At 36.4% G+C, this 27,811-nt stretch overlaps 2 protein-coding genes and 1 pseudogene across 3 annotated transcripts; all 3 read left to right on the top strand.

The window, feature by feature from the left end:
* The first annotated feature begins 2,443 nt into the window (after positions 1-2,443).
* On the top strand, positions 2,444-8,760 carry LOC125186040 (receptor-like serine/threonine-protein kinase NCRK; annotated as a pseudogene). The gene is made up of 12 exons (XR_016130719.1): positions 2,444-2,678; positions 3,728-3,783; positions 4,808-4,983; positions 5,245-5,336; positions 5,512-5,628; positions 6,031-6,147; positions 6,434-6,703; positions 6,851-7,092; positions 7,184-7,480; positions 7,620-7,856; positions 7,965-8,192; positions 8,264-8,760. The product of XR_016130719.1 is annotated as a receptor-like serine/threonine-protein kinase NCRK (transcript).
* A 273-nt stretch (positions 8,761-9,033) lies between these two features.
* Positions 9,034-12,886, top strand: LOC125187376 (exosome complex component RRP41-like). Its single transcript, XM_048083959.2, has 7 exons — positions 9,034-9,336; positions 10,333-10,411; positions 10,894-10,996; positions 11,094-11,214; positions 11,447-11,535; positions 11,744-11,893; positions 12,093-12,886. The coding sequence occupies exons 1-7, from the start codon at positions 9,201-9,203 to the stop codon at positions 12,180-12,182; spliced, it is 768 nt and encodes a 255-aa protein (XP_047939916.2). The 5' UTR covers positions 9,034-9,200; the 3' UTR covers positions 12,183-12,886.
* A 5,767-nt stretch (positions 12,887-18,653) lies between these two features.
* CNGC15 (cyclic nucleotide-gated channel 15) lies at positions 18,654-22,002 on the top strand. Its single transcript, XM_048082485.2, has 7 exons — positions 18,654-19,132; positions 19,230-19,773; positions 19,861-20,073; positions 20,149-20,441; positions 20,550-20,661; positions 20,733-20,969; positions 21,071-22,002. The coding sequence occupies exons 1-7, from the start codon at positions 19,104-19,106 to the stop codon at positions 21,749-21,751; spliced, it is 2,109 nt and encodes a 702-aa protein (XP_047938442.1). The 5' UTR covers positions 18,654-19,103; the 3' UTR covers positions 21,752-22,002.
* Positions 22,003-27,811: the final 5,809 nt, after the last annotated feature.

The raw sequence follows: 27,811 nt of genomic DNA, 5'->3' as shown, positions 1-27,811 counted from the left end.
TCAAAGAACCCCACGATAATCCTCGAGGCCGTAGCTGATTACCGGCTGTGGATCTGGCATGCCTATTTTGGGGTAGCCGGGTCGAACAACGACCTCAACGTCCTGAACTCGTCTCCCCTCTTCAACGAGAAGTGCCAGGGCGTCGGTCCAGCCGTCTCATTCGTGGCCAACGGCAACCGGCATGATATGGGCTACTACTTGGCGGATGGGATATACCCTCGGTGGCCGGTCTTTGTGAAGACGATCCGACAAACAAGTGATGAAAAGAAGGCCTACTTTGCGCAACGACAGGAGTCGGCGCGCAAGGACGTGGAGCGCGCATTTGGTGTGCTCCAGTCTCGATGGGCGGCAATCAAGGGCCCAACGCGTTTGTGGGATGTCGGATGCGTTTCCGAGATAATGTACGCCTGCATTATCCTGCACAACATGATCGTCGAAGACGAAGGCGTACAACTGACGAGTTGGGTCAGTGACGATGAAGCCGGTCCAAGCCACGGAACGGCCACCCCTAGTGTACGACAGGGGGTACCCCTCGATGAAGCCGGCCGACTCAAGGAATTTGCCAGCATGCGCCAAGTGGATGCTCATATTCAACTCCAAAAGGATATAATTGAAGAGTTGTGGGCACGGAGGACTGCACGACGATAGTTTTTTTTCTTTATTATGCATGTACTTTTTTTTTTTTATCTATGTAACTTTTTAAAATGCAATTAATGAATTTTCCCGTACACGTGTCTAAATTTAATTCCGTATTTTAATTCCGTAAATGTAGTATATTTTGAATTGTTTTTATTGCGGCTGGCCTATGGCTGGCCTAAATCTGACGTGACAGGTGGTTTTTTTAGTGTTGCTGACGTGGCAGAGGAGAGAATGGCTGGCCTATGATTTGACTAATGACCAAAATATTCAATTAATTATAATTGTGTTTTATTGTAATTTGTAGACCATAGGTAGATGCACGCCTCCGTAAAAATAATTTTCAAATTAATGTCAACAATGATGCAATGCAATATACTACTTATAAATAAAAATCCGAGTCTATTTAAAACATGATTAATTACTTCGTAGCCGTTTAATAGCGAATCGCGACCGTTTAATATTGACTCCATCTTTAAAAAAAAAATTGATTAATAAGGAAGAAATCTAGTGGAAATTACCAAACTGCCCCATCACCATAAAAGCATCCGCAATGGTCGGCTAGCGACCGGCTAGCCGATTCGTCGCGCTAGCCGATCGGCTAGCCGAACCATTGCAATCGGCGAGGACGAAATCGGCGAGCGGATCGGCGTGGGCTGGCCGATCGCTCGTCGCTGGCCGAAGCGCTGGCCGATCGGCTAGCCGCCATTGTGGCGGCCCGATCGGCCAGCGATCGGCCAACGCTATTTTTTAATTTTTTTTATAATTCTTTTTTTAATTTTTTTTAATTCTTTTTTTTAATTTTTTTTATTCTTTTTTTTATTTTTGAAAAATTATATAAACGCGATTTTCTCTATCTCTAAATTTCTGTACAGCGAGACCCCCGTTCGGCTAGCGGCAAACTATAACGGATTCAAGGCATACTAACATTTTTTTATGTATTTTTTTAATAAATTAGTGAGGAGTAGAGTGGGGCGGTGGCTCGTGTGTGGAAGCCCGAATTTTTTTTTATTATGCAATTTTTTTTATTTTTAGTTAATGTACTTTTTTTTAAAAATAAAATTAATGAATTTTCCCGTATATGTCTCGTAAATTTAATTCGGTAATTTAATCGTGATTTTAATTCCGTAAATGTAGTATATTTTGAATTATTTTTATTACGGCTGGCCTATGGCTAGCCTATGGCTGGCCTAAATCTGATGTGGCAGGTGGATTTTTTAGTGTTGCTGACGTGGCAGGGGAGAGAATGGCTAGCCTATTGCTGGCCTATGGCTGGCCTAAGCACCATTGCGGATGCTCTTAAAAAGGAAAAAACACCAAATAAAATAATTATCACACCAGAGAGAAAATATTGTGATATTGTCTTGTCGATATAGTAATTTGAAAAAGAAACTATTAATTGCATATAGGCTATTTCGAATGAGAATAAATTACTAGTACTACTACTAAATCGAAATTCCAAATACGGAAACATAAAAAAGTTAAAATATGCGCAAATAGAATAACAGGCAAGAGCCTTGACTGTCACAGTAAATGCAGCGGGACCCAATCGTCGTAAACACTTTTCCTAACCTCCCTCAAATGGGAGAACGACACGTGTGTTGTCGCGTCCCCAGAGCAGATCCGTTGATTCATGACCGTGTGATCGGATTTGGTCACCCCGCTACTTGATTTCAAAATTCCAAAATCAAGGAGCGGTGCAGTGCGCTTCAAGCATTTGAAAATTTCAGCAAATCTGAAACTCCACGTGGCAGGAACGACTTTTTTTTTTTTCTTTTTCTTCAGCATAGACATCTGTGCTACTGCTACCTCAAGCTGTAACTCCTTCACCGTTACATACCTACATCTCTCTCTCCCTCTCTACACACCCTTGGTGTCGAGGGAACCTGTGTTTAATTCGCTTCTAATTCTCCGCATTTCACGAGATCAGATTTTTCAAGCAGAATTGAGTTTTATTGCTTTGGAGACAGAGAGAGTTGTACATTTTTCTATTTGACCGCGGCTGCAGCTACGAATTCCTGGTTAAACATCCGTTGCAAAAGGTATGCTTAAGCTGCTAATTGTTTCAATGTTGTTAGGATTAGCTCAGAAGTTGATGGCGAGGTGGCTATCCAGTATTTTATCAGTTACTATACTATGTTTGCGAATCTGAATTAAAAGGCTTCAGTTTCAAAATCGATTTAAACGCTGCAACTTTTTTCTGCTGGCGAAGCACAATCAAGTATAATTTCGATGTGGTTATTTAAACTTATCAAATCGCAATCTTATGCGTTTTCCCGAATATCTGTTCTTATCTATCGTACTGCAACAAGATAATGCTAGCCTTGAAATTCGAAATATCAGCAATGGAACAGGAAACACAGGGTGCACGCGCTTGCGCGTGAGGGTAATTCTTATTTGGAATTTAGTTGCTCTACTGTAATTTCTTTTGAGTGAGGTAAAAGAAAATTAGATGAGTTGGAACTCGCCTTCACCTATTATAAGGTAAGGTTATGATTCGGATTATTTCATTCTCTGTTTTCCACATTATTAATTTTGATGAAGAAGTAAAGACAGAATAATAATTAGATTTTAATTCTACCGACAAGTGAGGTCAAGAGGAAACAATACATGTCCTTGTCGTGCTCATCATCATTCAAAAAATTATATATAAATAAATATGTGTACTGCAACTAGTGGACTCTCAACCTCTATGAATTAGTCTTGTAAGCAAAGTCTTTCCTATTCCTAACCGTTGGCATGTATCTGCTTTGGACCATTCATATAATGTAAATTCATTGTTTTTTTCAATCATAAACGTCTGATTTATTCTTTCTGTATTTAGAACCCATTATCACCTTATCTGAACCAGGATCAGATGAGATATAGTATTAGTTTAGTTGATTGCTGAGGGGTCTCTATCAGTTTGAGAAGTAGTAGCTTTCACCGAGTTTGGTTGATGGACCACATTATACTTTATACAACATCTTTTTTGTATCCTCATTTTCTTCAGCCCAAATCCATGTCTTTTTTCTCGTATATTTTGTTTCTTTTAGTTGTTAGTTGAGATGTCTTTCTAGATATGAATAATCTTGTATAAAATACTTTGCAGGTCTGCCCTTGGCTTTCACCTCGTCTTATCACGCGTGAAGTCCAAAATATTAAGTGGTAAGGACAGCCCTTCTTTTGCTTTAAATATCGATTATGACGTTGGATCCTTTGATTAACAGTGACAATGTATAAGAGTAATGTGATTGTAACATCTCCACTGACTTCCTTGAGTCAATCAGTTTAGATCATTTTCACAATCTTTACCAGTCCATCCCCTCTTCTCAACAATTGCACACGAAATAGAGTCAGTGATTCATAATCTATGGAGTTACCTAACATATTTACTTTTGAGTTCGTTTAGTTACACAAACTGCATTTGAAGCAAAAAACTCTGACTAGTTCTCAACAAACACCAAGCATGCACAAGCAAACTTAATAAGCTGATGGATCTCTATCGGAAAGATAGCATATTTTTTTTTTATCAAAGTTGCAATGAAGATTATATAAGGTTTGAATTATTTATTATCTGAGATGGAATAGAATGCTATTATTGCAATTATTGTAGGATGATTTCTGTTATACGTGCATCGTTTGTGAATTGTGATGGAAGTTTTCACATCTCTGATAAAAACAATTGAATATAATACAATATTACTCATTTTAGTTCATTTTGGGAGTGATGATAAAATTTTAGGCATTTTAGGCCAAAGAATATGAGATTTGTTCACCAACCATGTAAAAGAAAGGAAAAAAAAGTCGTATTAGCCAAGCTTTTTACGTGTGATTTGGTTGTTCAGTATTCGCCCTCGAGGGCATTACATCACCAGTACATTTATTGATCATCAAATGCCATGTATGTTTATCTGCTTAGAAATATGGGAGCTAAGTCTACTTGATGCCCAGATAGTCAAGGGCTCTTATTTCTCAGATTTCTTTAGCAGATGTTTGTTTTTTAATTTTTTTTTATCTGAGGAGGGTAATGATATTTCCAATACTGTGCTACCTATTAAGATAAAATTTAATGTGCAACCATCCTTTCCATAAAAGCTCTCTATGTGTGTGTCATGTACTATGGCTTGCTATGAGTTTACTATAGTATGGACAAATGTATTATTAATTATTAATATAACTTTTATCATAGACAGTTATCATCTTGCTCAATTAGCATATCTGTGTATGCTGTTTGGACAGTGTTACCCGGGGTATTATTAGAAATTGTTCAGCAAGAACAAGTTCAACGTGTGTGGCTTAAAGAGATGAGCTAATGGATGTACAGCAAACACTATCTAGGTCTGGTTGAGCGTTTACAAAATGCAAGTAAGTTTATTTATTTATCTCCCCCAACTTTAAATTTACTGAAACAATACACATGTATTCATCTACTGCTAGTGATATTCATAGTCCTTCAGGGTTATTTGTCTTATCCCCCTCACCATTACTTTCATATGGACTCATTTTCTCTTACAGTTAGGTTATCTGTGCAAATATATTTGTTTGCCTACAATATAGTTAATTGGAAAACTACATTCTGAATTCTGTAATGTTTTGTTGGTTTTTATTGTTTGCTTCAATTTTCAGTTTTCTTATTGATGCTGAATACATGGGGCGTCAGGTGGAGATTGCACTTCTTTGTTTCATTAACTTGGTCTGGTTTCAGCAGACTCTATCTGGTAAGTAATATACATGTCCTAGAGTCCATATCCACATTACCATTTTCTTATGAGTTGTATATGTGGCCAGCGTTATATAGAATCAATAACACAACTTCTGCATTGCCTTGATTTTTTCAAAAGTACCTTTCTAGCAGTATATGGCAGCAAGCTTACTGTCTTTGACCTTTTCCAGATGGGCCTGCAACAAGTTCCGACACGAACAAGTGGACATGCACATGCTCTATTGCACGTGAACAAACTTTGACATTTGGCCTGGCAAACTGCTCTTCTTCCTGTGATTGTAGCCCTGGTATACAGTTTCTCTTAATATTTATCTCCTTGCATTATTGGCTATAGACCGTAACTTAGTCCCTAGATTTGAATATCTATCACTCAATTCTGGTGGTTCCTTTTGTATGACAAAGAGAGTCCCACATACTATGATGGAATGTATTTTATGGAGAACTAACTGCTAAGAATGATAGAAATAGTCCGTTTGTTGGTTGACATTTTCTTGTAGATTTATTGGACAATGTATCTGTATAACCCAGAAACAAAGGACAAAAATGTTTGATTTAGATATAGATACATATTCAAGGTGAATTACATAGTCTAGATAATCACTGTCTATTTATCAAGTCAGACTTTTCTGTTTATGGAGCTAATCTTTTTCCCTAGTTCCTTGACCTGTCTTTTATTTCTTAACGTGCAGTCGCAGGAGGATCGGACAAAAATAGATGGACTTGCATTTGCAATACTGGTGGGTTACCTAGGTTAGTAGGCGAAGAAAATGGAAGCAGCTGTTTTGCTGCATGTAACTGTAATGCTGGTAATCTTCAAAGCTTGACGATATGATTAGTGGCAACTTGTTTAGCAGTCTATCACTCTTCAATGTTCGTTGACAATGAACCATCTTCATAATGAAGGGGAATGTGATTTTCATGTCAGCAACTTAGTGACAAAGCCTTCTTTACTAGTACATTTTCTGCCAGTTTATGGAAAATTTACCCTGGCCAATCACACCATGTCTGTGCAATTACATGATACATGAGAATCTCAAGTGATCACTTGCAAAAAGTGATGCTTTCATATGCTTACGTACTCCATCTTTACAGGGACTTTATCCGAGTTAGAGCCTTCAAAGAAAAGGTTTCCAGTCAAAGTTGTGTTCATAGTTGTCTTACTCTGTCTCGTCCTGACGGCTATTGGACTGGCTGCTATAATGTTATGGCATGTCTATCGGAAGGACAAGCAACCAGTCCAATGGGCTTCATCTTCATCAGATAGACTAACAAGTTGCAGTAGTGCTGTAAACATAATGAGCCACGGTTCTTCTCCTATGCCAGTATACAAAGGATATCTAGATTCCTCTGTACCTTGTATGGGTAAATATTCATATATGCAATTTTTATTGGACTATATTTTCTGCTTCAAGATATTTCTCCAGAAGAAGTAGATTATTCAACTGAAGCAGGTCTCATGATTGATTTTTAACATCTCTATAATCTGGCTTTGTCTTTTCTTGGCTAAAGGATGCATTCCCCAGAATCCATTCCTGCTGAGAAGAGGAACAAAAGCACTGCATGGAACGATAATACAGTTTTCGTATTCTGAGCTGGAAAATGCAACAGACAAATTTTCTGATACTAATTTGGTTGGAGTTGGAGGATGCAGCCACGTCTACCGTGGTAATCTGAGAGATGGTAGAACAGTTGCAGTCAAGAGAATGAAACTGGAAGGTGGCCCGGACGCAGAACATGTTTTCCTGACTGAGGTGCTAAACTAATTCACTGTTTATCAGTCAAAACAATTTTCATAATTAGTAAGTAGAAGGATGTGAATTCGGAACCTCTTTTTGCACTCAGATACAACTGATTGCAAGACTTCACCACTGTCATGTGGTTCCTTTGCTTGGGTACTGCTTGGAACACCAATGGAAGAATGCTGAGAGGCTACTGGTATTTGAGTATATTCCCAATGGTAATCTCAGGGAATGTCTCGATGGGGAACTAGGCCACTGTTTGGATTGGAATACACGAGTTTCAATAGCTCTTGGAGCTGCACGAGGTTTGGAGTATCTCCATGATGCTGCTGCACCTAGAATATTGCACAGAGATGTCAAATCCACGAACATTCTCTTAGATGAAAGCTGGAGAGCCAAGGTAGGAAATATCCTTCATCAGTAGCAAACAATATTAAAGTTGTGATTGAAAGCTATAGTTAATTATGTATCATTGTAAAATACTAATGTATTTGTTTTCAGCCTGCTATACGAGAATACTCAATATTTAATGTCTGCAGATTACGGATCTTGGCATGGCTAAACACCTTCAGAATGATGGCATTGTCAGTTGTTCCGGTTCTCCAGATAGAATGCAAGGGACCTTCGGTTACTTTGCACCAGAGTATGCTATTGTTGGACGAGCTTCTCTAAAGTCTGATGTTTTCAGTTTTGGCGTAGTTCTTCTTGAACTCATCACTGGTCGAAAGCCCATCCACAAGTCATCCAACAAAGGGACAGAAAGTCTCGTGATATGGGTATGGGAAGTTTACTTGTTAGCTTTTGCCTAGATATGTTGTAGCGGTGTCTGCTAGTAGTAGGTATGTTTGAATGAGAAGGGAAACTCTTTTATAATCGCTTTGCAGGCAACAGCTCGTCTGCATGACAGTAAGAGAGTGATACATGAGTTGCCTGACCCGCGTCTCCAAGGAAAGTTTGAAGAAGAAGAGATGCAGGTAATGGCCTACTTAGCAAAGGAGTGCCTGCTGCTGGATCCTGATTCTCGACCAACCATGAGCGAAGTGGTCCAGATTCTTTCGACTATCGCTCCAAACAGATCTAAACGGAATAATCTGCCAGTACGCGCATTTCAGGTACCTATCTACTATCACATGGCTCTTGATAAGCCTATTTTGTTCTTGAACACATGTTATCTGATCTTCAGTGTGGACTGAAGAGTGAGAATCCAGAGATGAGTGATGGAGAAGTTCACGATTCCTCCTCCTCGTCGACAGAAGAGATCAAGCAAATCACATCCGAGATCATCAAGAATGATAAGGAAGCAGATGAGTCGCAATCCGATGTAGAGAAGCTGATGCTCCTCACCTCAAAGAGACGAAGCTCGCGGGGCCTACAAGACGAGGAAGTGGTGGTGGATTTAACAGAGCCGCGGTTGGAGTCATTCTGCCTTCCAAACGTTTGAGTCCCATGTTCTCAAGATTTCATACGCAGGTACATAAACTAGCACGCATGAGCAGCTGCTTTGTTCTAACATTGTTGGTTTAGCATTAAGGAAGTTATAGGTCAAGTTTGCAGAGAGCTCATGAAATGCTCTTTTACAGTTTCACTTGCAGTCGTTCTAGTTTTTTTTCTCTTTACACTTATTTCTTGTAATTTTGTACCCATATAATTAAAATAGTAATTTAAAATCATGATTTTGTACCCATACACTTATTCTGTTTCTTATTTGGCTATGTGATATTTGTCTATTTGATCTGTACTATATTACTCTTTAAAAAATTACTACTAATATTGATCCACCAATATGATAGATGAAGATTTTCTATGAAATATCTTGAGAATATAGTAAGGTATTGAAATATAATCAAAATACTAGTAGTAAATAACTAAATATTATTGGACTAGTGAGATCATTCTTCTATTATATCAAATTCTCAAGAACATACATTAAAGTACATAAAAAAGTAGGGCAAAATAATCATTTAAACATATCCAAAAATATTTCTCCAACAAATTTTGGTTATGAAAATGAAATGCTTTATTGAGATTTAAGTAAAAATAGAAAAGAAAAAGAAAAAAAAGGTTGAGGGCTCGCACAAGACCGCCGGCGGCATCACATACAGAGAGAGGGAGGGAGTGCAATGGCCGGAAAACCAGGTGCTGCGGCTCCAACATATTCACCATCGACCGGTCACCGAAAGAAGAGGCCCACGATCCAAACCGACTCTGAATGGGTCCGACCTGATGGCCGCGGCCTCCCCCAGTGCCGCCCTGCATGTACGTAACCTCATTCGCTTCAGCCCTTCCTTTCTTTTGTATCTCAATGTCCTAATTTTTTTCATATATGTACCCTCTGAAGCTTGTTTTCGTGCTTTGCTTATTCTTTTTGAGTCGTGTTAGAGTTCGTGAAATGGTTGTTTGTTCTGCTTTGGGATTTAACTAAAGTGAACAGGCTAGGGTTTTCAGTTACTGAATTACATATGCAGAAATATAGAGTGATAGAGTTTACCATTAAATTTTGTTTTTCAATTTTGGTAATGTGCTTTGCTGTCTTTGATTAATTGTTACTGTTGCATAACGCGATATTTGTTCTTATCAATGTGTTACGATCGTATTCTTATTTGTTGTAATGCTCTAGTTCTCCTAGTATTTGGTTTTATTTCATTCGAACACAGTGGATGTGTGTGATGAAGGAATGCAGCTGATAGCTTATGCTTAGGTAGTTCAGAGTCAAAGATCAATTTCATTTCCTTACAATTTGCACAACTGTTGGAAAGTGCAGAGCTTGTCTAAAAAAAGAAAATTGCACTTCAGAAGTTGAGTTAAAATTCCACCTCTCACTTCAAGCAATTTGGCTTATATGTGGCAGTATTTTTTCTGTTTTAAGAACAAGATTTAGCCTGACCTTGTTATTTGTTCTATTGTCATGTTTCATGTTTGTGAGACACTTTTGTGTGTGCAGTTCAAATTTCTCTCATTCTGTTTGCTTGTCTCATATAGTTACAATGCTTATGCTGCATCATCAGATTAAATCCCTGTACCGTTATTATATCCAGCAGCTAAAACTTCCGAGTCTATCCGGATCATGGTTTTGATTTGTTACAATTTCAATTTTCAATTTTCAATTTTCAATACTGTTTTGTGCTTTTGTGAGCTTTCCTAATCGTTTGTTATCTGTGCCATTGGTAACTTGCTTCCATTATATGGGAGTATAGTTTGCCTGATACTCTTAACTTATGACTTATTGCAATCGCGCTGCTTGTAATCTTGCAGTTTTGAAGACCGGGGCAGTGAATTCTTCCTCAGGGTCTGCTTATGCCGAGTTCGGAAACACCAAGGTCATTGTATCTGTGTAAGTGCATGCTTAATCTGATAGATGACACCCTAACATTTATTGGAGTGAAATTTTAATATTTTCAATACTATTCACCAGTCTTTACATTTTCTAGTATATATGGAGTATATCGTTTTCTATGTTTGAGGCTTATTAAATTTCTTCATTTTGCTCCAAGGTTGGAAAAGCATAACTAAAATTTCAAATATTGCCTTCTTGTCAAAAAATTTAGGCCACTTGCCTAATTTTTTTTTTCATTTTATCTCTCGACAGACGATCCATTCATTTATCTCATCTTCTTGTCAACTTCCTCTGAATTCTACATATTTGCTTTGGAGTTTGAATTGGATATATGTCATGTAAATGTTTGAGATAGAATTCAGAGCATACGTTTGATTTAGAATTCAGAGCATGATGTCTTAGTCTTTCCATGAAGTTATTATCTTTCTATAACATAGCATGATGAAATGTTAAATTTCTTGATTTTCTTTTTTGTTCAGCTTTGGTCCTAGGGAAAGTAAGAAAGCTATGATGTATAGTAATGTTGGACGGTTAAACTGTAATGTCAGTTATACAACTTTTGCTTCTCCTGTCCGTGGTCAGGTTAATCATCTTATTTTTTCAGTGATGGTGTTCTATCTTTCCTTATATACTCCATTAGTTCTCTATGTATCTGAAACTTATACTGCTTGCCGTCCAGACTCCAGAAACCAAGGATATTTCGGCAATGCTCCACAAAGCTCTGGAGGGCGCCATTATACTGAAATCTTTTCCTAAGACAACTGTTGATGTCTTCGCTTTGGTATTGGAATCTGGAGGAAGTGAGTATTACCTTTGAACTTCTTTTGGGAATTTTTTTTTTTTTCAAAGAAAATATCAGAATAGTATCTTTGCTGTCATCTTCTCAAAGCAATACTATCATTTTAGTAGTTTCTATGTCTCTCTTGTCTAATGATGAGTTATATTTCTTGACTATTCGATAGTAATTTCTGATGAGACAATTTTGGAGTGATGCTTGCCATGCTTACTTGAAACATATAATGCTTGCCACAGGTGATCTTCCGGTAATCACGTCGTGTGCCAGTCTTGCTCTTGCAGATGCAGGCATCATGTTGTATGACATGGTTGCCTCTGTTTCTGTGGTATGAACCCAATGCTTGTATCTTTTCTTTCTTTGTATTTTTGTGTGAACAATTCCTCATATATATGTGATCATGATTGTGACTTTCTTCACTTCATATTAGTTATATAGGATAAAATAATATAATTTTTTTTACCAAATACGAATGTCAAACTTGTACATATGCTTTTCATTCATGTTATTTTACCATTTCAAATGTCGATGCACAGTCATGTATTGGGAAGAATCTTCTCATCGACCCTGTATCAGAAGAAGAAAGCCATCAAGACGGGGCTCTTATGATCACTTGCATGCCATCGCGCAATGAGGTCACACAGATGACTGTCACTGGGGAGTGGTCGACAACTAAGATCAATGAGGTATAGAGAAACATGCTGTCCAAAACGAGCACATTTGGAGCCTCGCTTATATTAAGTTCTATAATCAGAATCATTGCAAACATGCTGCCGCCTTGATAGGAAAAAACTTGATTTACACTTCTTAAACTTGATGTTACAAAATCACAGTAGAAAGAAACTAGGAGTCATGAATTGAAACCAAGTGACACGTTGTTTGCAGGCAATGCAGTTATGCCTCGATGCTTGTTCGAAGCTGGGGAAGGTCATGAGATCATGTCTTAAAGAAGCTGCTTCTGCTCCACAGGATTAGGCACTCTTCCTCATCGTATATAAATATTTCACTCCCAACATCAATTTTGCTGCTTTTTTGGCAAGAAAAATATGGCCTAGTAGTTTATATTATTACCAGCATCCTAGTTTTATTGTTGAAACCGTGAATTTTGTGTCCATTTCCTTTGACAAAGTCATGTGGAATTTGTCAAAGATATATATTTGCTGATGCATGTAGAGATGATGATGATGATTGATGATGATCCATTTTCTAAATTTGCAGGCCATATATACTAATTTATGTGAAGCCTTTAGCTTTTCTACTAAATTGTTTGGTTATGTTAACATTTTCTTATTCATTTTCTAATAGTATTGGGGAAGGAAGAGAGAGAGAGAGAGAGAGAGAGCATTTAATGGATGACGGTGGGAGCATATTCCGTGCTGACCGTTAGGGAGCAAGTGTTTTAAATGGAGGTCACTTGTAACACTGTAAGTGGGACCACCTTTTACCTTTCATCAAACTTTCGCCATCATATTAGCATACAATACTATAATTTCGTATGATAGTATGTTTTCATAATGTCGTGAGTGTCTACTGGAGTATCATTTTACTTTTTTGAGGAGCATATATATGATCAACCTGATCTTAGTTTTAACCGTTCATTCGTGTTATAACTTGTTTGTCGTTGACAGCTATGGATAATCCTATTGCAATTAATAATACTTTACTTGCCCCATACATAACTCTGAGTTACCTATTTTATGTCTTACGCTACATATTTATTCAAATCAAACAATACCCGGTCATCAACATGCCGCCCTCATGAAAATGAGGGGGGTTTTGAATCATACTATTTGATGTCATTGTTATTATCAATTTACACGTTTCATCAATATACATTTCATATAGAGTCGGAATGGAATTAAGAGCGTCTCCGGTGGCGCCCCTTCCACTAGTCCCTTTCACTAGGACTTCCCACAAAACTGTCTGCCATGTCATCACTAGCCCCTCCTATTCCACTGCCAGCCCTTCTCACTGCACTAGGACTTCCCGCAATAAAATTAAATTCACAATTAAAATTAAAATTTATGGAATTAAAATTCGACACGAATACGAATGGGGAAATGCGAATATTTCATTAAAAAAAATATACATCATTCGAAAAAAAAAATTACATAGTAGATAGAAAAAAAAGCAACCACATCAACTTGCACCCCTCCACGTCCAAACCTCTTCGATGATATCCTCCTGAAGTCGAATATGGGCATCTCTTTGCCGCATGTCGGCAAATGCGCGCAACCGCTCAACCTCTCCATGAGGTACCCTATGTTCACATTCGCACTGGCCACGCCGTGGCTTGGACCGACACCCGTATCATCTTCGTTGGTCTACTGAGTCAGTTCGTCCCCTTCACTTTCGACAATCATGTTGTGCAAAATGATACATGCGTACAAGATGTCGCCGATGTTGGGAATATACCACTGTCGTGCCGGACCCCTCACCATCCCCCATCGACTCTGGAGCACACCAAATGCGCGCTCAACATCATTGCGCGCTGCCTCCTGACTGGTCGCAAAGTAGGACTTCTTTGGTCCGACCGCATGCTTGATCGTCTTCACAAAGACGGGCCAGTTTGGGTATATCTCATCCGCCAAATAGTATCCCATATTGTGCTGGTTGCCGTTGGCGACGAAACTGATGGCGGGATCAACACCATTGCACTGATCGTTGAACAGGGGCGACGACTGGAGGACGTTGATGTCGTTGTTCGACCCGGCGACTCCAAAATAAGCATGCCATATCCACAGCCGGTAGTCAGCTACAGCTTCAAGGATCATCGTGGGATGCTTGGCTTTGAAGCCGGAAGTGTGTATCCCCTTCCAGGCGACGGGGCAGTTCCTCCACTCCCAATGCATACAATCTATGCTGCCCAACATCCCAGGGAACCCGTGCACCGACCCGTGCATATTTATCAGCCGCTGGCAGTCTTCGGGGCTCGGACGACGAAGATACTGATCCCCGAACATAGATCTAACGCCCGCGCAAAAATTCAGCAGACACTCGACGGCTGAAGACTCGCCAATGTGGAGGTACTCGTCGAACATGTCGGCCGGGCCTCCGTACGCCAGTTGCCTGATTGCGGCAGTGCACTTCTGTATAACCGTGTGTCTGGGTTTGCCAGCCGCATCCTCCCTGATCCTGAAAAACTCGTATCTTCTCTCTAAAGCACCCACGATATGCATAAACAGAGGACGATGCATCCTAAAACGTCGCCGGAATAAGGCATCCCCAAAACGCGGCTGCGGAGCAAAGTAGTCCTCATACAACCGAATATGTGCAGCAATGTGGTACCGCCGCCGCCGCTGCTGCCTCTGCCGGAGCAATCGATCAATCGCCTCTTGCACATCGAGATCCAATTCATCATCACTATCACTAGCGCCTCCGCCACTACCACCCGCACGACTACTCGCCATTAGATATAATTGAAAAAAGAGGTTAGAGAGAGAAACTTATCAACACAAGTGGTGTGAATGAAATGAAGTTGGGGGAGCCCTATTTATAGAGTTTTTTTTTTAAAAAATAAAAATAAAAATTGCGGACGTCTGACCTTCGCCACAGTGGCGGACGTCCGGTAGGACGTCGGTGCGAGGGGCGAGGCCATCCGACGGGCACTCAGGACGGGCGTGGGCGCCCTTCCCACCCACTACGGCGGACGTCCGGTCGGACGTCGGCGAGGGGCGACCGGGACGTCCGCCGGTGGAGACGCTCTAAATGCAAACTCTAAATATTGTACAAATTCTAAACAATGATCTGTATTGTTAGAAAATATCAATAGATGACAAAATATTTAAAGTATTTTCATTTGCTAGGATTCTGTCTGGAATATAATCTCCTTCCTTGATTTTTAAAATTTTGATGTTTATTTAATTTTTAATCAGACAACACAAAAAAAAAGTAATCAGAATTTTAAAAATAATGAAAGTAGTGTAATTTTCGAGGATTCTAATTCATCACAGTTTCATGGATATTCTTTTTCTCATATTCTTATAATATTTAAGTATTTAATATAATTTTAATAAATTTATAAAACTATAATAAAAATAATAATAATAATAATAATAATAATAATAATAATAATAATAATAAAAAATTAATATTAAGGGATAAATATATTTAATTATTGAATTATATATGGAATCATGTTTTTATTTTTATTATTTTTATCATCATCATCATCATTATTATTATTATTATTATTATTATTATTATTATTATTATTATTATTATTATTATTATTATTATTATGTCATCAACTAACAAATTATTGAGAATATTTTCATGTTACTATTAAAATTATGAATAATAGTAATATACTAATGACTATTATTATGTTCTTAATGAATACATTTTGAAGAAAATCCTAAAAAATTATTGATTATACTATTTTAACAATAATAATAATTTATCAATCAATATGTTAATTATTATAATTTTACTCTAATTATGAAATTAATTAGATAATCCAGTTAGTATGCCAATTAGCTATTTGAATTCAATTGAGTACTATATATTCAAAATCCTAACAATTTTCTTTAATTACAAACATGATATGTAATCTATCATGAGGGAAATGATATACACTTTACGTGCACCTTATATGAGCACCACCCTCATTCGAAGCACGTTTAACTTTGTTGTTTTTTGGTTTTATATATTTAATTAGTTCTAGTAGTATATTAAAAAAAGTTATCAAAAATTTTTATTTCATAAAATTTGTAAAAATCAAAGTTGATTTGTTATGTTATTCACTTATTTAAAGTTATAGAGAAAACGAGTAAATCGAGCTTTGATTTTTATAAATTTTATGAAATTAAAAATTTCAGTATATTTTTTTGATGTTATAAAATCAAACTAAATATATAAAACAAAATAAATGACACTATACGTGCTTCAAACAAGTGTGGTGCTTACATAAGATATGTAGCATATTATTTTCCTCTATCATGAATCATATTGCGAGAAATCATAATCTCTAAAATCATATTTCGAGGAATCATACCAATTAATATGACATATATTTATGTTTAATTGATTAATACTCCCCCCGTCTCACAATAAGAGTCACGTTTCACTTTTACCATAAATAGTAAGTATGTCTCACTTTCCACTAACTCGCTTCACTCATAATCTGTTATAAAATCAATATAAAAAGTGGACCACATGTTCCACTAACTATTTTAACCCACTATTCTACACATTTCTTAAAATCCGTGTTCACACCAAATGTGACTCTTACTATGAGAAAGGGGAGTATTAGTTAAAGTTTTATCCATTTTTTAAAATTATTTCAAACACATGATAAATTATATGGAATATTATTACTTTATTGATAAACAAACGAACCCATAGTTCTTTATCATTTTTTACACGCCTAAAGAAATGTATTTCATTAGTTCTTATATTTGAAAAAAAAAGAGAGACGGCTATTTTGTAAACCATTTTTGTGCAATAGTAATGGTATAAGTAGAAACAAACAACAAGAATTGGAGTATATTTAGTACGTACATAAGCCACCAACCATATAACAACTGGCAACTATTATGTGATTTATAGTCAAAGATTTCCTATTTAAATTTGAAAAAAGTCATAATTTGTAAGAGAAAAGTCCCCATGCCCAATCATGATATATACCATACACACTTGTAGCATAATTTCAACTTGGTACTACTAATTTCATATGTTAAACTGATTTTAAATATTGTGAACGTGCAAGATGAACTATAAACTAAAATTTATAAAAATGATGTTCAATGTATGCAATATCTGTAAAGTTTCACATCAACAGAAATGAAATCAACATAAATTTATCCATGCTTTGAGCGATGACCAATATATATTTTGTCTCTTGGATTATTTTATTCAAGGACATGTGCCTATATAGCTAATAATAGCCTATATTGATTTTATCAGATTGAGCCACATAATTATTTTTCGGTTTTGGCAGCGACATGAATATTATTTGAAGGCGAGTGATGGCCTCTGTAAGCTGTAACTAAAAAATTGTGTTCAGATCCTACCAATATTTTCTAAACAATTATTTATATAACTAATAAGCCATGATCTAATTGACTTAACTTGGGATACATTTGTTTAACATACACATGGAATAAAAATCAAATACTACCCCCAACCCACGATAAAAGTCATATTTCACTTTTATTATAAATGATAGATACACCTCATTCTAGTACTGCTAACTTAACCAATTGATCATTCTCTACATTTCTTAAAATTCGAGCTCACACCAAACGTGACTCCTATTGTAAGATGGGGTAGTATATACTATAATAATTGAATGAAGAACCAAATTACTTAGCATAATCTGAGAATTCTATCAAATAAATTTGTTCTAAAAGAATAGAGAAAATAGTGAATTATATTAGACACTTCTCAAGCTACCAACTCACGCGATAGTTGGGCAAATAATTGTACCATCAAATGAATTAAGCAACGCTATTATCATTCACGAATCACGACTATATAATGAATGGCAACACAAATTTGATGATATTCCAATGCATGCTATCACTATAAAAGATGGAAACAACTGATACATCAAATCTCAACAAATAAAACGTTGAGAATAGTTAAAAAATTCGGCTACCATTTATATCGACTGCAAATGTAATCCAGGTATTATCATTTGATTCTTTACCTATAACCTATGCATACATAAATTTATTCTAAAATCCAAACTAACCCACTTTGGAAAATCCAGTTTTAGTGGAGTTAGTGCCGACTTTTAACTTATTCTTGAGAGTATTTCTATAATTTCTATACGTTATTTATTGGTGTTTTTAATCTAAAATCAAATTTTGTTTTTTCTAAAACTATTTCATCAATCATTAGTAGTAGATGTAGATCTGTACTTTGCTCTACGGACTGTGAAAACCGCGCCCTTATTATGGGACGAGAAAACGTATATACACGTGGCAATAGATAATTGGGTGGAGTCCAATTCAGTCAACTCCTGGGATCTTTACATAAAAAAAACCATTAAATTATTTTTATTGCTAGTTGAATCCATTAAATTTTCTACTGTAACTGCACATTAATAAACAGACAACCTCCCTGTCCCTGCATCGGCCTCCACCCCATTCTCAACCTTCTCTACTCTGGACTATCTATCTCACTCAATCTCTGCATACATACAGCGTATATGGAATCACTTAAAACAATGCCATAAATTCGATTCATTTATTTATTTCATTTTCCCATATCCATGCTGTCATCTCCTTCACAAAAAACAAAAACTGATGAAACATCAATGAAATATGGAGCCTATTTGTAATCAACCCTCTTAATTTTCTGTCAATTTTTTTGTTTCTTCTTATTTATTTTCGTGTTTTTAAATGTAATCAAGCAAAAGCGACAGCTGCAAGGGATGATGAAAGGAACAATCTTTTGCCAAATTCCAGTAAGTTCCCTTTCTTAATTTTCTGGGATTGCTTCTTTCTTCTCTGTTCATCCTACAAGTCTCAAAATCTTGACTCATTCAATTTGTTAAAATGAATCAATCTCATTGACTGGTTCTAGTGGAACTAGGCATTCAAATTCGGAGAGGCTTGACATTGTAGTGTAAAGGGGGTTTAGAATTGACAAGAATTATATGAAAATCCAAGTGCATTGGTCACATGTTTGACCTGACTTCATGTCTGAAAAGGCAAGAAATTAGAGGGCCTTACATACACAAAGCTCAAAGTTGGGAAAACAATCTTTTCACATGATTTCTACTGAATGAGAGCTCTTTTTCATATTGGTGGATATGAATACATAGTCCATCTCTTTCTGCCAGCTTTCATAGCCCCAATTTTCAGCCAAGTTCTTGCTGCTGGATGCCCTATACATCAAACTATTTATTCATAGCAAAGGAGGACAAGTTTTGGTGATCAAAGAGCCATGGCTTATACTAATTCAAGATCTGTGAGGTGTGTTGCATTTACTTTTTTTACTCTGAATATCATGATCAAAATCTCAACTGTTTGATAGTAGAAGAAGTTTTTGAGTCCAGTTTTAATCTTGCAGGTTTCATGATGATGTTGAATTTGGGAATTTCAATAGTGATAACTTGTTTAAGGTGCACTACAAGATCGATGGAACACGGGTGCCAGAGTCGAGCTCTAAGAAGACCGAAAAGCTGGCTGATAAGGGTGGAAAATCGTTGAAAGCCAAGGTGTTATCTCGCGTCTTTTCAGAGGATTATGAGAGAGTAAAGAAGAGGATTTTGGATCCTCGCGGGCCTGCAATCCGTAGATGGAACAAGATTTTCCTAATAGCTTGTTTAGTATCTTTGTTTGTCGACCCCCTATTCTTTTACCTGCCAGTGGTGAGGCAGAATCTCTGCATCGACATAGGATTCACCCTTGAAGTTGTGTTAACAATCATAAGATCAATAGCAGATGCCTTTTATGCAATCCAGATTTACATCAAGTTTCGCACTGCTTATGTGGCGCCTTCCTCTCGTGTATTTGGGAGAGGGGAGCTTGTGATTGACTCGAAGAAGATAGCTTCAAGGTACCTCCGGTGCTACTTCTGGCTTGACGCCATCTGCGCCCTTCCTCTCCCTCAGGTTTGTCAAGTGAAACTCATTCTTCCTCGTCTTCTCCTTGTTGCTGTCGAAAGCAAAGCCTTATTATAACTGTGATTGATATTGTAGATGCTGATTTGGGGGATCATCCCTAGCCTTAAAGGTTCAACAATGACCAACACCAAGAATGTGCTTAGGTTCATAATCATATTCCAATACATTCCAAGACTTTTTCTTATGTTTCCTCTCTCCTCACAAATTGTGAAGGCTACTGGTGTTGTCACAGAAACAGCTTGGGCTGGAGCTGCTTACAATCTCATGCTATACATGCTTGCAAGCCATGTAAGTCCACACACACACACACATATATGTTTCTGAAGTAACAAAATGTAATATGACTTTCTTACATTTATACAGGTTTTGGGTGCTTCTTGGTATCTTCTATCAATTGAGAGGCAAGAGGCCTGCTGGAGGCATGCCTGTGACCTTGAATCCTCATCGTGTCTGTACAAATACTTTGACTGCCGTAGGGTTATGGAGACCGGAAGGAATTTATGGTTCTTGTCCAGCAATGTTACGAATCAGTGCAATCCGGATAAGAGCCATTATCCTTTTGGAATCTATGGAGATGCTGTATCTTTCGACGTCACATCAGCTAGCTTCTTCAACAAGTACTTCTACTGCCTCTGGTGGGGCTTGAAGAACCTTAGGTAAATGCTTTTCCTTTAGAATGAATTTGTTGATTGTTTTGGAAAGGATTCACATTGCATTGAACAGACTAGTATATTGAATATGGATTGTGCTTTGTGATTGTGCAGTTCTCTGGGGCAGAATCTTGCTACAAGCACCTATGTTGGAGAGATAAGCTTTGCGATCATTATGGCGACGCTTGGTCTCGTCTTGTTTGCGTTGCTCATCGGAAATATGCAAGTAAGGGAGAGGAAGATCATGTTTAGCTTGATGAATAGAGAGTAATGTGTTTGTTGGATCATGATTTGCAGACATACCTTCAATCGACAACAGTTCGATTAGAAGAGTGGAGAATACGAAGAACAGATACCGAGCAGTGGATGCATCATCGGCAGCTGCCTCAAGAGCTGAGGCAGTCCGTGCGCAAGTATGATCAGTACAAATGGGTTGCCACGAGAGGCGTTGACGAGGAAGTTCTGCTCAAGGGCCTCCCTCTCGATCTCAGGCGCGACATCAAGCGCCACCTCTGCTACGACCTTGTTCGAAGGGTTCGGTCTCAAAAGCCTTTAAACCTCTGTTTCCAAGTAGTATTATATGCAACTTTGATGCTGAAGTTATGCAATGTTGTTTGGTCTTTTAATTCCAACAGGTGCCTCTCTTCGACCAGATGGACGAGAGGATGTTGGACGCGATATGCGAGAGGCTCAAGCCCGCGCTGTGCACAGAGGGCACGTGCCTAGTGCGGGAGGGCGATCCCGTCAATGAAATGCTATTCATTATACGGGGGAACCTCGATTCCTACACCACGAATGGCGGTCGGACCGGGTTCTTCAACTCCTGCCGCATTGGTCCAGGGGACTTCTGCGGCGAGGAGCTTCTCACGTGGGCCCTCGACCCCCGCCCGAGCGTCATCCTCCCGTCCTCCACGCGGACGGTGAAGGCCATATCGGAGGTCGAGGCATTCGCCCTCCGAGCCGAGGATTTGAAGTTTGTGGCGGGGCAGTTTCGGAGGCTACATAGCAAGCAACTAAGGCACAAGTTTAGATTCTACTCCCACCAGTGGAGGGCTTGGGCTGCTTGCTTCATTCAGGCGGCGTGGCGGCGATACAAGAAGCGGAGGAGTGCGGCGGAGCTCCGGGCGTTGGAGAGTCTGGATGAAGAGGAATCGGAGCAACAGGCTGAGGAGAAGGAGATGCATGTTTATGCAGGGAGATTGGCTGCTAGTAGGAGAGTTGTTAAGCATCTCAAGCATACTGACTCCGGTTCGAGTACAGCTGGTTCGCTGCAGAAGCCGACTGAACCGGACTTTTCTACTATAGAGGATGAATAGAAATCGGGCAAATATGAGGCCTTGGGAGGTGGATTTCTGACGGTTAACGACTCTCTCTCTTAGCGGATCAAATGTGTATCCGGATTGGACACTCATCATAATATTATCGGGTCGAGATGTGGGGGCCTTGGTGGGGTTTCAACCTTTTTGCAAGAAATCAGGCAAATGTACAATGTAAAGCTGAAATTGTACGTGGATATGTGGATTATTTGACATTATTCTTTTTTATATATGTATAATGTTTTCGGTTAGAGTGGATTTGAGTGGTTGTGGGTGTGAACGATATAGATAAATAAAAACTATACTTAGTTTATGCTCTTGTTTGATTGTGGTCGAGTTGTTGAGAATTTACGAAAATCAATGCTGCGAGTAATGGGTCTTATTTTCTGCGTTGTTTGTATATTGACTATATTAAATTTTAGTATTGTAAGAACAACCAAATCATTGTAAGCATTTTTTGAAGGGTAGTAACAAAAAAAATTAAAAGTAACTAAATTCTAATACTCCTATATAACTAGAGCTCAAATCGTAAGCATTAGATTTAAAATAGAAGAGTGAGACTAAATATACAAAGGTAATTTTTAGATGTCAATATGTCATTTAAAGATCGTTTCATACTTTTAGTTCATACAAAGGATATGAACTTGGACGGACTGAACGATCTAAAAGTAACCTTCGGTTATGAACTAAATCAATAAAACCCAATCTAAAAATAACCTAATTGGTATCTACAAATGACTTTGGTGTTCGGTTATTTGGTTATTCATTATGATCTAGTAACTTTTTTTTTTGGTGTATCTAGTAATTTTTTAAACACTATTCATATTTTGACTATTGATGAGAATTTTTTTTTGGTGCATCAATATCAGTACTACATTAAATGGAAGGTGTATGAAATTTTAAGCCCCATAGACAGGACCTTAAACCCAAATTAGTAGTTTGGGCCTCCATAAATTAATGTTATTGTTTTTGTTTGTGACTTTTATATGCTTCAAAGTTCAAACCTTTATTAATTTAATTTAAAGGCTATCATAGTATACATTATTATTAAAATGGCCAAAGAGTCAACGTCTAGCTAATTTCAGCATCAGACTTTCCCAACCCAACACTTTTAGCTGTGTTCCATACAAGAAAGCTAAATTCAATCATCATTCCCTCATTTCTATTAGAGTGGGTGCAGCAACTTTAATTTCTCGAATTTTGACAACTCAGTTTCTTGAAAGTCAATTGATCAAGGTCAACGTTTCAATTGTACAAAATGTGTCCTTGCAATCCGTGTTCAATTTCTCAGTTACCCAACATTTATATAAGTTGATTACATTTTAATGAATTACTATTAAAAATATAATGATATTGTTGAGCTGTTAAACCCTCGAATCCAACCAAAATCTCCAACCTTATGATGAAATTTCATTTGGTAAAAAAAAACGTAGAAAACACACATTGAGAGTATATATGTTGTGAAATTAAAAGATGAGTTACAAAGGTTGACCTTACCTTTTACAAGAATACAAGACCATGACATGTTTGTTTGTGTACTTTGCGACAAGCTCACATTTGATGCTCTCAATCGCATTGACTTATTAAAGCTCCGTTCTTGGTGTGTGGACAAGTGTCTAATAAACTTGTTTTAACGTTATTTCAAATTTTCGCACGTCAATGTTTGTAGATTTTCACATCTCTTTTTTAATTAGTCGAAACGTTACTTAAATCATGTTTAATAATCAATGAAGTTATTGTAAAATTTGGTACTCCATTAAGTAGTAGTAGTAGTATAATATCTGGGAATAAATTAATTTTTTAAAAAAACATGATTCTAGTATAAATGAAACGAGTGGCCTATCCATAGGCCTATAGAGTTAATTGGGCCCAAGATTCCACTATTGATAGGCATAGCCCATTGCAGTCTGTTTTGTTTTATTACTATATCACATCTGTAGTCAACGTGGAGTACTAAAATAAAGACAAACGCAATACAATTCTAGTAAGAATGCATTTCAATGATTTCATCCATTTTTAACTTTTTAACTTTCCTTTTTCTGAATATATGTTTTGTACCCTCATTTTATGTAATTATCTAAAAAATAAACATGATCCATCATTATTTACAGTAATTAGCATAAAATATAATTAAGTGGACAAAATTTGGCTTCAATATTGTCATTCGTAACAGCTGATTTGTGTAAGCTAAGATACCTTTTAATTTTTTTCATAAAAAATGGTAGCTAGCTTCTATTTTCAGTCATGTGTATTAAACGCAATGAGCGCTATACCAACATTTGTCCCTACTCCTAGGCATAATTAATAAACGAAAATTATTATGATTTGGCATAATAGATATTGATATATATGGTTAATAAATGCCAATTGTGCAAGGATAAAACCAATGGCATTATTCTTATCATATTTTCTTTTTCTCTCTCGATTCCTTTAAATCGAAGACATTTCAAGATTGTAACCATGCTAATATAATGGAGTTTATATGAATCAAACGACAAGAATGGACCTAACGAATGTTTATATTAATATAATTAATGTTTGTCAATTTTGTATACTTACACCAAATTTATCCATGCATACTTAATTTTATGGGTCGCATAAATATTCCTGAGTTGTAAACAAAGCGAGTATTTCTTCAGCCCACCAAAAAATCGACCTTTTAAGGACTTTTTGCTAAATTTGTGCCTAAAATTCTCACTAGTTGCCAAAAAGATTGGCAATTTAATAGACTAACGCTCTTAGTAATTTAATAACGTAAAAAATAATTGATTTTCCATGAAGAAAGATCCAAATCATGTGAAGATGCCTCGATAGAGTCTATTTAGGCATTACTCCACTTGTATTTTTGTATATATTGATTATTTTTAATTTTTTTGGAACCATGTATTACTCAAACAAACCGTCACCCAATTGAAAGGCCAAATTCTTAGCGCTGACCAAGTGTGCAACAGGCAACCAGTAATTTTGCTTATGGCATAACATAAAAATTGAATCTCATAAGTTTAATTTTATAAAGAAGCATGCTTATTTATTGATTAATAGTAGTATTATTAAAAAAAATTTATTTTTCAAATAGAGCATATATACTCCTTATACCTACTTATAAATCGATATCCTTGAATATTAACAATGTGCCCTCTCTTAAAATAGTTTGAAATAAGCGTTACATTATATTCCTAGTCGTATTTAACAAAGTGACGGATGAGAAGACTGGATCATCCAGAGTTAGTGTTGGTATAACTAACTTAAAGTAATCACAAATTTGATTTAGGATGTTGACATTGTAGGTCAAGTTTGGATTGCTGGTTTTGCCTCGTCTTGATATAGTTTCGGTTTGTATTTGGCCCTTTTAAGTGTGTACGTAAATTGAACTACGTTGACTTCTTCACAAAATTAAAACGAATTTTTTAGCTTTTGACCATGATAAATATTTAGTATAACAAAACTGTCAGACAATTAATTACAGTGTTAGATTTCGATTGTAATTGTTTGATAAGAATTTTTGCGCCTTTTATTCACGTGAATTAGATCCAATCTGCGTGCCATGTGAGCGTTTACTCTCAAGAAAATAGATAGATTAAATGTTTAATTTGTTTTATTTTCGATCGTTTTTGAGAAATTTTCTTTTCATTTTTCCGTTAAAGAAAATTAGTTGGCCGTATACCACACAATGCGTGGACAATGAAAATATGATATGTTAAGGAAAAATATTAATGCAACATTGTTGGGGATTCTTATATTAGATTTTTCTTTTATCAATGGTGCCTTAGAGCATCTCCAACAAGGAGAGGTATAGGTATATTATCCATTTATCTTCTCATAAAGTAAAATATATCCTTCCAAAAAATAACACACTCCAAAGGAAAAAGGTATATAAGAAGTTATATTATTTTTATAAAAATAAAATAATAGTACAAATACATTAAAAAATATAAAGTGTAATACCTTCTCAAATACCTTCCCCCTTGGAGAATGATTTTTTATGAAAAGAAGTAAATATGGTAGTTATGAGATTTTACCTCTCCATCAATAGGAAAATGTATAATACATTCTCAAGTACCTCTCTCATTGGAGAATGATTTTTCATAAAAAAAAGGTAAATATAGTAGTTATATGAGAAGTGAGGTCAATTTAACTTATGCAGTATATCTCATATACCAAGCTCTATAAACGGTAAATAAAACATCGATGTCGTCGGTTTTGAATATTTTTTAAGTAGAATTAATATAAAATTAGAAGTATCTGGAAAAAATTGTTAAGTAGTATACTTTATTATACTTATGTGTTCTTGGCCAAGAATTCAATAAAATGTCCCAGTATCGGCCATAAACTAAATGATCTTTCTCTCCTAACAAGCTAGTTAATTTGGGATGATGTTTCCTATTTGGTCTTGAACATTAGTGTTTTCATTGAAAATCCAAGCGGTTTAGAGAGGTGGCCGGCAAAGAATGCGCCGTGACCAACAAATACGTTTGGGACCGACTCGGGGTGGTATAGCCGAGCAAAGAACTCGTCATGACCAACGAGAACTTGAAGTGATGGTCTGGTAAAGAACCAGCTGTGACCAATGAAGATGTTGGCCCCTTAAGGGGGGTCGATTGTTACAGACTCAATGCCCATATCGGCCGTAAGAGCAATTAGTGTAAGGTTTATAGACTAAAATCATGTTTGGTTGGGGTGATAACTCATCTAGGGATGAAATTTTGTGAACAAATTTCATCTACATGATTTGAATAATTTATTAATTTGCTTTCTTTCATTTAATTTTCTTTCATTTGCTGTCTCTCTCATTGATGAAGTCAAACCTCCTCAATGTCCTCATAGAGAATTGTGGAAATTAACCATTATGTGCATGTGAATCTCTAAAAGTACAACTTCATGTGCGAAAGGTATAAAATTATCGTTTATTTCACTATTTCTAAAAATTATGGATTAACCAGGCGTCAACTAAAAGTTGTAAAATATATAGTATACGAACCTAGTGAAATTTGAATTTGTTTGTGAGAAGTAAGAGTGACAAACAAAACAAGTGCTTTAGAATCAATGAACAAGAATGTACGAATACATATATATAATTTTCATCCCAATCAATCTTCGAATCTAGGTGTTGTATTTATCCGGTATGGAATTTAGGAGAAAATTATATATATACTACCTCAATCCCAAAAAGAGTAGTTATGTTTATCCGTTTTCGGTTGTTCACTCCGTATATACTAACTCCATCTATTTTCGAAAAGTTCTTTTTTTCTGATAAGTGAGAATTTTTTTTTCACTAATAATATTTTAATTATTTTTTCTCTTTATCTATTTCTTACTTTACTTATTTTGATTAAAATGAATATAATTTGTCTTCTTATTTCAAAATGAGTACTACTACTATTTTTTTAGTATTTTGGCATTCACTTCTTTCTATTGTATTTTAAATTCCCTTCTGGTCAAGAAGATTCACTTCGATCACTTTCCTTGTTGTATATTCATATGTGATATGTTTCTAGAAGCCCCATTATATTCATTACTATTTAGTAAAGTTTTACTTAAAGAGGAAATCTTGTTTGCATATCAGGAATTTTGTTATGGAAGGTACAGTCTTAATTGTTTTGGGAAAAAGAGAGATCTTCGGGAGGGAGTGATATGATTTGGGAGAGAGGTTTTTTAAGTAGTTAGTCCTCAAACATGGAATAAAGAATTAATAACATAGAGAATGAGTAAAAAAGTCTTCAATCAATTTAAAGTTTCGACATAGGATAGACGTCAAAATTTGGGATCCAAAAGACCAAAACTCATAAAAATATAGAAGAGATAAAGCTTGGGATTTATTTAGCAATTAAACTTTCAGATTTAAAATTACCTTGAACGAAATTCCCACTTATATTAATTAAATATTTATATATTATACCGCATTAATTAAATTACAAGCTAATTTGACTTGTAGTGGATCCCACAGTAGTAAATTAATAATCGAGTTCACTATACTCATAATAATTACCTTTAATTTCCATCCATGCATAAACTCTTAACTGATTCCATTAATCATATATTTGAATAATGAAACAAACTTAA

This window comes from Salvia hispanica, chromosome 5 (assembly GCF_029641045.1).
Source record: "Salvia hispanica isolate PSC_SH4W2 chromosome 5, Shi_PSC_v1, whole genome shotgun sequence".
Classification (NCBI taxonomy): domain Eukaryota; kingdom Viridiplantae; phylum Streptophyta; class Magnoliopsida; order Lamiales; family Lamiaceae; genus Salvia; species Salvia hispanica.
Note: the sequence above shows the minus strand (reverse complement) of the source record. Positions and strands in the feature narration are given on the sequence as shown.

What these genes read in the sequence shown, in the direction of transcription:
- LOC125187376 (XM_048083959.2), top strand. Translation starts at nt 9,201, where the DNA reads ATGGCCGGAAAACCAGGTGCTGCGGCTCCAACATATTCACCATCGACC. An exon ending in ACCAAGGTCATTGTATCTGT is followed by an intron (nt 10,412 to 10,893) that starts GTAAGTGCATGC and finishes TTTTTTGTTCAG; the next exon opens with CTTTGGTCCTAGGGAAAGTA. An exon ending in CGACAACTAAGATCAATGAG is followed by an intron (nt 11,894 to 12,092) that starts GTATAGAGAAAC and finishes CGTTGTTTGCAG; the next exon opens with GCAATGCAGTTATGCCTCGA.
- CNGC15 (XM_048082485.2), top strand. Translation starts at nt 19,104, where the DNA reads ATGGCTTATACTAATTCAAGATCTGTGAG. An exon ending in GCGCCCTTCCTCTCCCTCAG is followed by an intron (nt 19,774 to 19,860) that starts GTTTGTCAAGTG and finishes TTGATATTGTAG; the next exon opens with ATGCTGATTTGGGGGATCAT. An exon ending in TATACATGCTTGCAAGCCAT is followed by an intron (nt 20,074 to 20,148) that starts GTAAGTCCACAC and finishes ACATTTATACAG; the next exon opens with GTTTTGGGTGCTTCTTGGTA.